Below are 13,341 nucleotides of genomic sequence, written 5' to 3' on the forward strand. Positions count from 1 at the left end.
AGAAAGAACCATTTACAGCCAATATAAAGCTTGGAAGGGCCAGGACATTGTTTAATATAACTCTGATTGTTTTCGTCTGAGAGAAGAATGTCATATACACCAAGGATGGCTAGAGGGTGATTAAATCTGCTATAGCCTAATCTAGAACAAACACACACACAAATGAAGGCATGAGACTAACATTTGCAATGCAGAACACACACACACATTTAAATGAATGAAGGTTAGGGGGTCTGGGTCATATAACGTGGGCAAATAAAAAACAATCAGTCATGAAACACAGATAAAATGGTTACATTTGAACACATTTAAAATACAATACATTTTACAATAGGGTTGCAGATGCATTTTGCAGAACCACAAATTAAAAAATATATATTCAAAAAATGCTAAATATAGAAAAAAATATTTTTAAAAAAGAAGAAAACAATTTAGGCTAAGCTTTCTGGACTAAAATATATAATAAAATGGAGGGAATGATATGTTACAAGTATTTTTTATATATATTTATTTTTTGATATGTGGAATAGCTATATTATTTTTTTCTCAACTGATTAGGTATATTTCTCCAAACTAAGTTCAATGTGCCTAAGTTACTAGTTATATTAACACATTCAATTTTCCCACACAGCAACCTTCCCGCTTTCTTTCTGCCTACTGATCGCTAAGGTTTCTACCAGAGAAAGTCTAATATAGTCCTAAACTGTCCGATCCATAGGTCCGAGCGCCAGCTCCAGCTGCTTCTAGCCAATCCTAGTGCAGAAGGCGGGACTTGTGGGTAAAAAAAAATCAACGTAAGTCGGACCTCCCCGCGCACGCGCCCTAAACTCTCTCTCTTTATGTCTCGCGCGGTGGCCGCCTCCCGGTTTTGAGCAACACGGAACAACAAATGTAAAAAAATTCAAACACAAGCACTGTTTTTAGTTCCCACACGCTAGTCTATCTGACTATTCCCATCGTCCCATAAATGAGTCATGGCGGCGACCTTCGGCAAGATCGTCGTGGGGATTTTTGTGGAGATAAAGCGCAGCGATGGTGAGTTCATATTTGGGTCGCTTGTAACCGACCGTTAAAGTATTTGCCCCGGTTCGGCTAGCGGATGCTAACGTTACCTCACAAATACACATGACAAAAACGACAGTTTGGGTGGTTGAGCCTGGTATAAATCGATATAAGCCGTTAAGTTTGGTCTGTTGCTGCTGGTTGCCGGGGTAGTTAACGAGCTTGTGTCAATCAACAGTGGAACTGTCGGTTGACGACGTTAGCCACCTGCTAAGCCGGGTGGAGTTTGTTTAGTTATCCCGCTAGTTGTATTTGTTATAAGCTCAACAACTGGCTTACATGATGCAGATTATTGGGGAATTATTTGTCTTATACTGGTATGGAATATAATCATGGAAGTCCTGGTGATTCTGGATTTATGTGGGTTAGCCATCTTAAGTCATTTGCCAGTATATGTTTTGCTTACAGACTTGGTGTAAATAGTGTGGAGTGGGAAGTTGCTGGGTTTATTCAAACTAGCTGGTTTAGCTTAGTTTTGAGCCTTAAACTCACTGTAAGATTTAATTCAGCTCACTTAAGTTCACACATCAGTCACAAATTTGAAGTTAGGACACCTGAGAGTTTACATATTTATAATAATATGGACAGATGACTCCGTAAGTGTCATGCTTTGAAGATGACAAGCAAGTTCCCTAAAAGTTATGTAATGTCGGCTCAGATGTTGATTTCATCCTAATGGCCAAAAGAAATGCTGACAGCAGAAACTTTGGACTAGTTGCATTATTATAGACAGACTATGATTTAGTGACTTACATACTTTATATTATATATAATATATATTAATAATATACATATAATAAATATATATATATATATATATATTACAAAAATTTACAGTTCAATCACTCACAAATAGAACCAAATAAAGGCTTTTGCATGTAGTAGCCTATTTAATGTATTGTTTGGATAACTAGTCAACTTAAAAAAAAGCAATTTAATTTTTAAAATTAAAAATGTGGCCAAATACATAGGCCCATATAAAAAACTTTAGATGGTAAAACAATTTTGCATAGTCAACAACAATACTGGTAATATTACATTATTCCTGTTATTAAAGAATACAATTCCATTGTAGTTGTAATGTTGTGTCAAATCCAAACACAAATTGTTCTTAATATTTGTTATGGATACTTAAAAATAATCTGTATTTTATTGGTCACAAAAAGACAATCCATTTAAGATGTTTAATTAAGATTAAGACAGTAAATCTGCAATGACAATCAAATTAGTTTCTGGCTGCTGATGTCTCCGTACAGAAATGTAGATTTAGTGAAACATAGTGTTGTCTGTGTCTTTGGTATTAGCATCAATACAATGTTGAAGACTGTCAGAACAGATTATGATTTTATCTCTTTGAGAAGGCTGTGTTATATTTAACTTCAGTTTGTTGCAAAGAAACAAATGAGCCTGGATCCGTTGACGTGTTAAACAAACCACTCCTGTGACTGTCTCTTTTGGAAGTTTTGAGAATTGTGTAATATAGATGACTGTTGACTTGCTCTCAGAAGACGAGCAGTGCTTGTGACATTTTAAACACTCTAAAGCAGGGTCTTGACTTTTCTTTTGGCCTGATGTAGCATGCTGGGGTTTTAAATAGCTTGTTTTTATGGCAGGATAATATGTGCCTTTTCCTGCTGATGCTGCTGTTGAATAATTGCAGGGATGGAGACGTGCGAGTAGGAATAGTGCTGAATAATAGATACGGAAACATGGCTGTATGTTTTCGGTGATGCTCTGAGAGACTTTTTAGTAGTTGATGATGATCACAACTTCTGATGCAGGGTTTTGCGTTCATGCCATGTTGTACACGACCTCTTCAAGATCCACTCAAACTTTTTTTTAGAATTTCAAAACACATGAATGAATGTTTTTCATTTGTCTTTCTCACTTAGAGCTGTTGGATTTCTTACAGGGCGAATACACCAGGCCATGGTGACCTCTTTGAATGAAGATAATGACAGTGTTACTGTGGAATGGATAGAAAATGGAGACACCAAAGGGAAAGAGGTAAGTCTAGTAGCCTCTCAGCTGCCTTTGTTATTAATTATGGATGGAACAACATTCTTGTGTTGTTAGAGTGCAGTATACCCTCAGTCAGTGGACACGTGCTGTGTTTCTTTTAAATATGAATTCTGCAATCATACCTTGGCCTGTACCTTTTTTAATATTAGGACATTCTGTATGCTCAGTGTAATTTTAGTTTAGAGATGCTATTACAGTTTTTATGAATACTTTGAATAAGTTTTTATTTATATATTTTCCATTCTAGTTAAATATGTAGTAGTTTTTGAAGTTGCAGTTTTTTATATTTTATTTTAGTTAACATTTATTTTATTTCAAAAATGTGTTTTTAGGGTTTTAGTTAACTAATAACCCTGTTTTGGATAGAAGTGATGCAAAAAAAAAAGTTTATTCTTGTAATTTTTCTTTTTTTTTCTTTTTTCTAACAGATTGATTTGGAGTGCATATTCTCCCTAAATCCAGATGTTGCTGCGGAGGAAGAGATTTCCTTGAGCCCTGTTACACCACCGCCTCCTACACCCAGCTCTGTGAAAGTCAACAAAATCCCTAAGGTTTGTACAAGATCACAGTTAAATGTCGAGTTTGCACTCTAATTGTTTGCATCTTTTGAACCTTTTTGTATGCTTTTGTTTGTTTAGAATCGTAGAACTATTGCACCGGGAAGAAGTGAAATCCCATCCAGAGACAACAGAGGTATATTTGCTGTTATATGACTCATGATTAGGGCTGCGTAATAAATCAAAATAATTTCTGAATTGCTGTATGCCCATGTGCGATTATTAATGAGGCTTTGTAGTTTTTAAATATTGCACACTCCATAAGAACTTTATCTTGACAGGGTTCTCTTATATAACAGAATTATAATGTTCAGTCCTATAATTATTATTTGAATCTTTAGGCAAAATATTTTTAAAAATCTAAATAAATAAAAAAGTTTGCATATGTTGGCTTTTAGAGAAAAGAATATGGAGTCTATACTTGTTTAAGAGGCCCCGAAATATGCAATTTGGTGCAGTTTTTGAGATGGGCAAATAGGAAGATAAAATTCTGATAACTTGTAATGTAAATCAATGTGATCTTTATAACAGTATAGCAGACTACTAAATAAAATGCATATTTTTTCCAATAAGATGATATTTAAATGCTTAGTTTTATGATCAATGCTGTGTAGTTTTTATTGTGGGGTGTAAAACATATAATGCGATGCACCTGCTGTGTACAATAGGTTTTTCAGCAAAGTTTTAAACATGTTGAGAATTAGGGTGACCACAGTCCCGAAATGGGGAGCTTACAATACCCATAGACTGTAAAAAATATGGACAAAGCGTCTGTGATGTCACCCATGGACTTTATGAAGAACAGTTTTGAGGCTGTTGGGCGGCGCCATACTGGAAAATCTTGGGAAATACAAAATACAAATGTTCAGAAAGGATACAGAGGTGGTATGATGTGTTGTGTCAGATCATGGCAGAGATGTCAAATTCCACTCGATGCAGCCCGTTATCAGCTGTCAATCAAAGTTAACTGCCCTTATTTGTCATACATTTTATATCTAAATTTGATCTAAACTAACAAGTTCGAAAAAAAATCAAACTCCCTCACAGTTTTGCTGACTCTTATGTGTTCTGTTGTAAAGTTGGCTCGACTCGGGCACGGCCGGCCCAACAGCAGCAGCAGCAGCAGCCAGAATCAGCACCCCCTCCACCTGCACAACAACCCTCTCAGCCCACACAAAGCCAGACCCAAAGTCAGCTAATTCAGCAACAGAACGGTAATATGACACTCCTCAGTGCTTTTCAGTCTGTTCATGCCAACCCCCTTTTCCCCATAGGAAAACCCTGAAAGCCAAACTGAGGCCTCCTGCAGAGGATGCTTGTTATGCATAAAGACAAAGCATCCTTTTACATTGCAATAAACCTAACCTTAATCATCTGTTTGTATCTTGGCTCAAATCTCGTGGGGTGTGGTTTGGACACCCCAGCCGCCCCTCTGAATGTCAGTGACCGTCTGTGACCGGGCAGCCTAGACATGACTCTGAACTGTCCTGATTAATCCTCTTGCTTTGAATTTATGAAGCTTACAAGAGTCTGTCTGCCGAATTAATCTGGAATCAAAATGCTCAACCTGTTTTCTGTGCACCGCCCCATACTGCACATCCTTTGGGCAGAACTAGAGGATGAGGGCAAAATTGATTCACAGATGGGTTGTGATTCTTTCTCCAACAGTTCTGAATTGATCTGATCCATGCAGTGTCTATTGTTAGGTTATTTCAGTCATATAGAGAATAATTTTGGATTTGGATAATAACTCTCCGAATTTCTATTAAGCCTAAGTCAAATCATCAGGTGTCTAAATTGAGTGTTGCGTCATTGTTCAAATTGCACACTTTTTTATGTAGATGAAATTAGAGTCTAAATGAATATTAATCACTATGTGGCCTAATCTTTTATTCCATGTTCTACTGATACTATTGTTTGCAAGTAATAGCCATTTCAGATATGTTGTAGACAGCTAGAGCGCATAGATAAATGACTTTGGAAAAGGCCTGCTAAAAGAATAGAGCTTTTTTAAGATGGAGAGGGCTGTTGGCGCTACCATGTGCCAGCTGCCAGAGGCTCTGGCTTGCCTAGTCACTCTGTCTACACAAATACACACTTATATTAGAGAGAGATACAGTGGGAGGGGACAGGTTGTAAGAGAGGAGCGCGATTGTTGCCTTTGTTAAAATGGAACTGTGCTCTCTAACAGCAAGGAGGAAGTCGAACTGTGTGAAGGAAGTGGAAAAATTGCAGGAGAAGAGGGAGCGGCGCAGGATACAGCAACAGGAACTGAGAGAGAAGCGGGCACAGGTGAGACTTCTCATCTTTCTGTCATTATATCTCTCTGCCTTGTCTCTAAGCTTCTAATTGTAATGTGTTTCTCAGGTTTGACTAATAGATTAGTTCACCTGATGGTGTTCCTATTGTGAATGTGCTTTTGTTTTGAAGGAGATTGATACAACAGTTCCAAACTATGAAATACTTCAGATGATCAGAGACTTCAGAGCAAGTTTAGACTATCGACCACTAACCACGACAGATTTGGTAGGTATTAATAAAGAAATATCTGGGTAATATATATATATATATATATATATATATATATTATAATAATTTAGCTTAAATGAAATGTAATACAAAAAATACCAAATATTACCATCTTATATTTTTCCATGTTTTCTTTATTATGGTAATTGTTATTTAATTTATTATTCATTATTTAATTTTTATTATGATGATTATTTATTATGCAAATTTTCTCTATTTGAGTTTGGGGTGGAATACTACCTGGACACCCCACAGGCTGTATTGGAGGTTCACATTTGAATGATTATGATGAAAATAATAACAGTAATACTGAAAACGAACTTATAATGTTTCATATTATTATAAAAATCTATTAATAAGAAAAAAACTATAATCTGCAATATTTTATAATTCAGTCTTGGATGTTAAGTACAACATTTTACTTTGATAAGTAAAACGTAATTCTTGTTTCGACAGATTGAAGAGCACAGAATATGTGTTTGTGTTAGGAAACGACCCCTCAATAAAAAAGGTAATGCCTCAGAATGACAATTTTTTTAAAATAATTTTTGATTGACTTATGTATTTTGTAATTTATATCTCATTTGTGTTGTAGAGTTGACAGTGAAGGACCTAGATGTGATCACTATTCCAAGTAAAGATGTTGTCATGGTTCATGAACCAAAACAGAAGGTGGACCTGACTCGATACCTAGAGAACCAAACATTCCGCTTTGACTATGCCTTTGATGACAGCACAACAAATGAAATGGTTTACAGGTAGAGGATCATTCATTGGTCATTAAACAAGAATATTTCTCTAAAAAGGAAGCCAGGAATTGATCATTGTCAGAGGAAAATAACTTCTATCTGCTCTCTCCAAAGGTTTACTGCAAGACCTCTTGTGGAAACCATATTTGATAGAGGAATGGCCACATGCTTTGCTTATGGCCAAACAGGAAGTGGAAAAACTCATGTAAGAAGTGTTTATTTAATTTAATTGAGATTTTCAAAAATCCTGTTTGGATAGTTTACTAGTTTTTGTACTGAAAGAAATACCATAATACCTGTACTGCTCATTATATATATATATATATATATATATATAAGCTCATCGATTGCCTTTTGTTTTAGACCATGGGTGGAGATTTTTCAGGAAAAAACCAGGATTGCTCTAAAGGAATCTATGCATTAGCTGGTAATTGATGTTTATTTGATCATGTAATTTATTTAATCTTGAAAAAAACAAACAACTAATTTATATATGTGTCATACACACAGCTCGAGATGTTTTTCTCATGCTGAAGAAACCAAACTATAAGAAGCTGGATCTTCAGGTTTACGCAACGTTCTTTGAAATTTACAGCGGAAAGGCAAGTGGCTCTGGTTACATTCGCTTTCCGTTAATTGAAAATGTGGTGTACCATTTGAAGAATTTTATGCATTTGCTAAACGACTGGACTGTTTTCATTTCACAAAATATGTCCGTTCATTGAATTGATTTTGATTATCAGGAGTGTTATTTTAGAAAACGGATGACTCGAGGCTGTGGTGTGAACAATTCGTTTAAAGTCTTTGTCGTCTTAGGTATTTGATCTGTTGAATCGGAAGGCTAAGCTGCGCGTGCTAGAAGATGGAAAACAGCAGGTGCAAGTGGTTGGGCTTCAGGAACGTGAGGTTAAATGCACTGAGGATGTCCTCAAACTCATTGAAATGGGAAATAGCTGCAGGTAATACTTGATGGTGTTCACTGAATTATTTGCTGCTGTATAAAAAATCGTTTCCAAAATATGATTCGTAACCTTTGGTGTGTAATCGGTCTTGAATTTCCTTCCTATTTACCATTTCAGGACATCAGGTCAGACCTCAGCCAATGCCCACTCGTCCCGTAGCCACGCCGTCTTTCAAATCATACTTCGAAGGAAGGGCAAGATGCATGGCAAATTCTCACTCATTGATCTGGCGGGTAATGAGCGTGGAGCGGACACATCCAGCGCTGATCGGCAGACTCGTTTAGAGGGAGCCGAAATCAACAAGAGTCTGTTAGCTTTAAAGGTCAGCGCCTTAAAAATACCACCCCAGAGCATGGGTTGGCAACCTTTTGGTCAAGAGCTGCCATTTTGAATGTTCAAGTTAATCATTGTGATCTTGCATGTCCCAAATATTAGGAATGTATCAGAGCTCTGGGCCGTAATAAGCCTCACACCCCATTCAGAGCGAGCAAGCTAACACAGGTCCTCAGAGACTCATTTATCGGTGAGAACTCCAGGACATGCATGGTAAGTTTGATTAAGCCCTCTTTCTCAAACATTGGGATTTGGCTGAGTTTAATTTTGCCTGGTTGCACAGCTCTAACTGTGACTGTTGCCTGTTCAGATCGCCACCATCTCTCCTGGTATGGCCTCCTGTGAGAACACGCTGAACACTCTGAGATATGCCAACAGGTGAGGACTGTGTGTTTATGAAAAACAACTGTCTCGTCAATGAAGAAAAAATTGTATTTACCAATGATTTGATATTCTGATGGGGAAAGTCTTGTCGTAACTTGTCTGTCCTGATCGGCTGTGCTCTTTTCTTTCTCTCTTGCTGTTTTTCTCTGTTCTTTCTTGACTGTCTTCAGAGTAAAGGAGTTTGGGATTAGCCCCTCTGACATCCCCTTCTCTCAGGGGGGAGGAAGTCGCTCTGAACCGTCTCCTACCTATGAGTATGAGCACATGTCTATGCAGCTTCCCACCTTGTTCTTAGTCAGATACACTGCAGCAGTGTTGGGGGGTAACTAAAAAAATTATAAAAGTTATTTACTTAGTAGCGCAATAGTTGTCAAACTGTTTTCAAAAATTGATGAACACGCATTTTTTTCCATCTCAAGTAGCGAAAAATTACAAACAAACCCCCTAAATCATTGTTTTCAGTTATATTGTATTGCGGTCTTATAACTAAAACTCAAAACCATAATTAATTGATCACTCAAGTTTAATTTTATTGAATCACGGTTTTCTGCTTACAGATGTCAAAAGTATCACTTCCTCAAAATTGGTATCAAGTATTGTCATAGTTCACTGGTATTGCTATCGACAGCAACTAAGATAATGTTTGCTTCAGAGAACCATAGGTCAGATTGTTAATTTCAGTGACTACTTCATAAAAATGATTTACTGATTCATTTGACCCTCAGTAGTATCTGCATAGAAGTTTACAGCTTGTTTGTATCGATATATTGAGTTAAATGCTGTTTTATCCATGTGACGCATAAATAAGGGTAATTTATTAGTTGTTTGTGTATTTTTTTTTACAGTAAATGCCTCTCTGAAATAATACTGTTCTGATTCAAAATAATATAATCAGATATATTTAAATAACTTTAATTATAATAAATCTAAATACAATCTTAAATTTATTACATTATGAGCGTAGCCTGTCTGGCAATTTTAAAGTAGCTTCCCCAGCACTGCTCAGTAGATAACCAATATCCCATGTTGGCTAACTGATGCATGGAAAAGAAATCTTCATGCACAGCAATGTGTATAACCACATTCTGATTCATTTTTAGACACATTGGCTGCACTCACGTCTCTCACTAATGGCTGTGCTTGGTGTAAACATTTTTCATTTCCCCTCTGATGATCTGCTGTCATTTAGTTTCAGTAACCCTGGGAATGTCTGCATTTCTGTGGTGCTTTTGTCCTTCCTTCTCTTTTAGAAATAACACCTATATTAATATTAATGCACACAAACACTGTACATAATTTGAAAAAATGAGATGACACCATAAACAGTTGACGTTAACTGCACAAACTGGTACAATTTGTATGACACAATTAAAAAACAAACTGTTTGTAGATTTTGTCATACCATGCTTATTTAAAGTAGAAATTTGTAGACTTTTTGTTCTAAATAATGTAAGGTTCTGTTTTAAATAAGGTACGTGTATACAGTAATTGTTCTATGTAGTACCCAGAATCAGATTATATTGAAGCTTTTCAGTCCTGTGACCTGTGCATGGGGTCATCTGCTCATCAGCATGATTGCTTTTAAAAACATCATCTTAAAAGCTCTCAATCTGTGCAATTAGAGTGAAGGAGCTGACCGTGGATCCTAATGCTGTGACGGAGGGAATCCGCCCCAATGTCAACGCCATCAACCAGCTGGACATCATGGATGAGGATTGGGAGTTGGGTAACTCCCCTCAGAGAGATGACCTCAAACTGCTCTGTGAACAGAATGTATAAACACATCTTTTCCTTTTACTTACTCCATGCTTGATGAGATTGTTATGACAACTACTTCAATGTTGTCTTTCGATACTTTTTAGAAGTATATTTTGTGACCATCTGTCTACTTGCAAGTGTGCCGCACACATGTCCTAAAAAAAGAGAAACCAAAATGTTTTGATTCCCCCTGTCTGGCTGCAGTTATAGAGCTTATGCTCCAGAGAAACAAGTGCGCAGCCATGTTTAGAGTTCTTCTGTTTCTACTTCTACTAAGAAAACTTCAGTTTTTGTGGTAGCTCTTAATAATTATATGGAATTGCTGTCCAAGAGTAATTAGCTGGTGAAGTGGATTTCCTTATTGTAATCTTCAAAGCGGATGTCGTAACAAATTTTTAGTGATGGATTTATAAATCTGTAAGATCTTATCTTCATGCTGTGGAAATTCAAACTGGAAGATAGAAAGGGGGTGGGCCTAAAATTACTATAGCTGATAAACCCTGCCCTCTTAAAGGGATACTCCATTTATTTTGGAAATAGGCTCATTTTACAACTCCCCCAGAGTTAAACAGTTGAGTTTTACCGTTTTCGAATCCATTCAGCCGATTTTCTGATATTTAGACAGTTTCTGGTCTCATTGACTACCATAGTATATATTTTTTCCTACTATGGAAGTCAGTGAGACCAGAAACAGTCTGGTTAGTACTGATATTCTTCTAAATATCAGAAAATCGTGGAGTAAAAAAGTGGAGTATCCCTTTAACAAAAAAAAAAAATCCAATTAGACCTCAAATAATTTTAATTTTATTATATATATTTGTATGTGCTTAGAAAGGCTGTATTTGTCATCAATGTATTCCTTCTTTATAAGGATAAATATTGTTAATCATTTGTAAGCATAAGACTGAAACCGTAAACAGGAAAATTAGACAGGCAATCGATTGGTTGCCTCAGTCTTGTTTTATATGCTACACCATACACTTTATTATAAAAGGCTTGTGTTTGAATATTGACAGGAAGAGGAAGTCTCCCCTCAGCTCTTCACATTCCACGAGGCAGTGTCTCAGCTGGTGGAGATGGAGGAGCAGGTTTTGGAGGACCACAGGGCTGTGTTTCAGGTGTTTGCTTTGTTTTCAGTCTAGAGCTTTTTAGGCTATTTTATGTCAGCTTTTGTTTTGCTGTTCTTGCTTTTTTCTGTTTATTTATACTCTGATAAGCTTCTGCCCCAAAACTGAAAAGGGGAATTGCTAATGACGATGTTCACACTGTGTGTGCTGACAGGAGTCTATCAGGTGGCTTGAGGACGAGAAGGTTCTCCTGGAGATGACTGAGGAGGTGGACTATGACGTGGACACCTACTCTTCTCAGCTCGAGCAGATTCTTGACCAGAAGATTGAGATCTTTATTGAGCTCCGAGGTAATGCGTTGAATTTTTTGTTTTTGTCTTTCATCGGAAGAGTTTGTTTTCCTGATGGAATGGAGTATTAATGGATGTGCGTCTGCTTGTATTATCAGATAAAGTGAGGTCATTCCGTTCTACTCTCCAAGAAGAGGAACAAGCCAGCAAGCAGATTAACCCCAAGCGGCCCCGCGCGCTGTAGCCTGGAACTTGCTCGCCGAGGAACGACAAATACGAGAGTCTTGTAGGCTTCATGATAGTATTCAGAAGTATTCTGAAGAAACTCTTTCCTACTTTCACATGTGAAATAATGCATTAGGTGATTTTCTTCTCTTACAAATCAGCAGAGTATAAAGAAGGGGATTTTGTTCGTCATTAAAACCCTTGATGAATGATTAAGATTCTGAGGAAAGTTTTAGAATTTTTTTTTTATTTTTAGTATTTTATTTATTTACTTTTTCATTGTAGGTTAAGGGTAAAAAATTTGTATCGGTTGATACTCACATTTTCTACCCTTTTTTTTTTTTTTTTATAGATGTACCACTGAAATCCTTCCGAAGTTGTTCTTAATAGCATGCATGAACACTCAGCAACTGATTATCACTCTGTTCCCAGCATGACTGACTTGGTTCATCTGCACTTTAAATAACCTTGTTTTTTGGGGTCCGTTTACCTTACTCGGCACGGTGAAGGTTTCTGTTGATTGGCTGTTACCGCCGCAGTTTACTCCGTTTCAGCTTGCCATTTCTTGAAGGCATACTAATTGAAGTTTAAGACGTTCTCAAAGAAGCATTTAATGCACTGGGAGAAAAAAAATGTTGAGGTTATGTGAATGAATGTGAGAATATTCAGCAGTCATGTTAGTTTGTTGGTTTCTCAAAGACCGCTATTCCTTTTCCACATAATATTCTCTTTGCCGTCTCTCTCATCTGTTTCTGTAGAATGCTTTTGTGCCATATCATGTTTCCTCGTGGAAAGGAAGTTAACAGTCCACCAAAACATTCATCCCTTGGTGTTTTACTTTGAAAATTTCCAAACATTCTCACATTGCCTATTAAAATGTTTAAGTGTATTAAAGTACAGCAAGATTCTCATAACAAATAGGGAATACCACTTATTCGCTGCTGATGTTTTCAGTGTTGGCACCTCTCACTACAGTGGTTGCTAAATAAAGAATTATTCAACAAAATTATAACTTTTTATCCTGTTTCCTTTCCTTTTGATTACTGTTTTTAAGAATACTCAAACTGTGATTTCTTGCCTTTGTAACAAAGTTTTATTCAAGAGATTGTGGCGACTTTGTACAATAAGGTTGAGAATGAAAGTGACTTGAGGCTAAATAAGTAATTTAGATATTAATTTAATTTTTAAAATTAAAGTAATTCAATATTAAAAATCCATTTGAGGGGATGCAGTTCCAAAGTTATTATCCTACGGGGCGCTGTTTTATTATTTTGTCCTGTTAAACTGAGCTAAAAGAAAAGTTTGTTTTTGTCTTTCGTTTTTGCGCAAAAACGAATACAAAGTACTTAATTAAAACAATGGCAGTATGAAAATCTATAACAGCCCTAGACCAAACTGTGTAA

The 13,341-nt window shown here is 36.6% G+C and overlaps 1 protein-coding gene across 3 annotated transcripts; it reads left to right on the top strand.

Moving 5' to 3' along the window:
• The first annotated feature begins 783 nt into the window (after nucleotides 1-783).
• Nucleotides 784-12,205, top strand: kif2a (kinesin family member 2a). Of its 3 annotated transcripts, none has more exons than XM_039664391.2 (21): nucleotides 784-1,035; nucleotides 2,975-3,069; nucleotides 3,513-3,635; nucleotides 3,723-3,777; nucleotides 4,721-4,855; nucleotides 5,833-5,933; nucleotides 6,072-6,167; nucleotides 6,627-6,681; nucleotides 6,766-6,928; nucleotides 7,034-7,124; nucleotides 7,283-7,346; nucleotides 7,430-7,521; nucleotides 7,736-7,878; nucleotides 7,999-8,203; nucleotides 8,317-8,427; nucleotides 8,525-8,592; nucleotides 8,769-8,852; nucleotides 10,221-10,371; nucleotides 11,373-11,474; nucleotides 11,638-11,773; nucleotides 11,872-12,205. In XM_039664391.2, the coding sequence occupies exons 1-21, from the start codon at nucleotides 975-977 to the stop codon at nucleotides 11,955-11,957; spliced, it is 2,217 nt and encodes a 738-aa protein (XP_039520325.1). In that variant the 5' UTR covers nucleotides 784-974; the 3' UTR covers nucleotides 11,958-12,205. The 3 variants fall into 3 exon arrangements, with proteins under 3 accessions (XP_039520325.1, XP_039520338.1, XP_039520332.1); XM_039664398.2 differs by having other exon boundaries at nucleotides 856-1,035; nucleotides 2,955-3,069; XM_039664404.2 differs by lacking the exon at nucleotides 8,769-8,852.
• The last annotated feature ends 1,136 nt before the right edge of the window (nucleotides 12,206-13,341 follow it).

Source organism: Pimephales promelas, chromosome 14, assembly GCF_988280905.1.
Source record: "Pimephales promelas chromosome 14, fPimPro1.hap1.1, whole genome shotgun sequence".
In the NCBI taxonomy this organism is placed as follows: domain Eukaryota; kingdom Metazoa; phylum Chordata; class Actinopteri; order Cypriniformes; family Leuciscidae; genus Pimephales; species Pimephales promelas.

Coding starts and splice junctions, on each gene's coding strand:
- kif2a (XM_039664391.2), top strand. CDS start 975: ATGGCGGCGACCTTCGGCAAGATCGTCGTGGGGATTTTTGTGGAGATA. Junction 7,125..7,282: donor CAGGAAGTGGAAAAACTCAT/GTAAGAAGTGTT, acceptor CTTTTGTTTTAG/ACCATGGGTGGAGATTTTTC. Junction 8,204..8,316: donor AGAGTCTGTTAGCTTTAAAG/GTCAGCGCCTTA, acceptor CCCAAATATTAG/GAATGTATCAGAGCTCTGGG.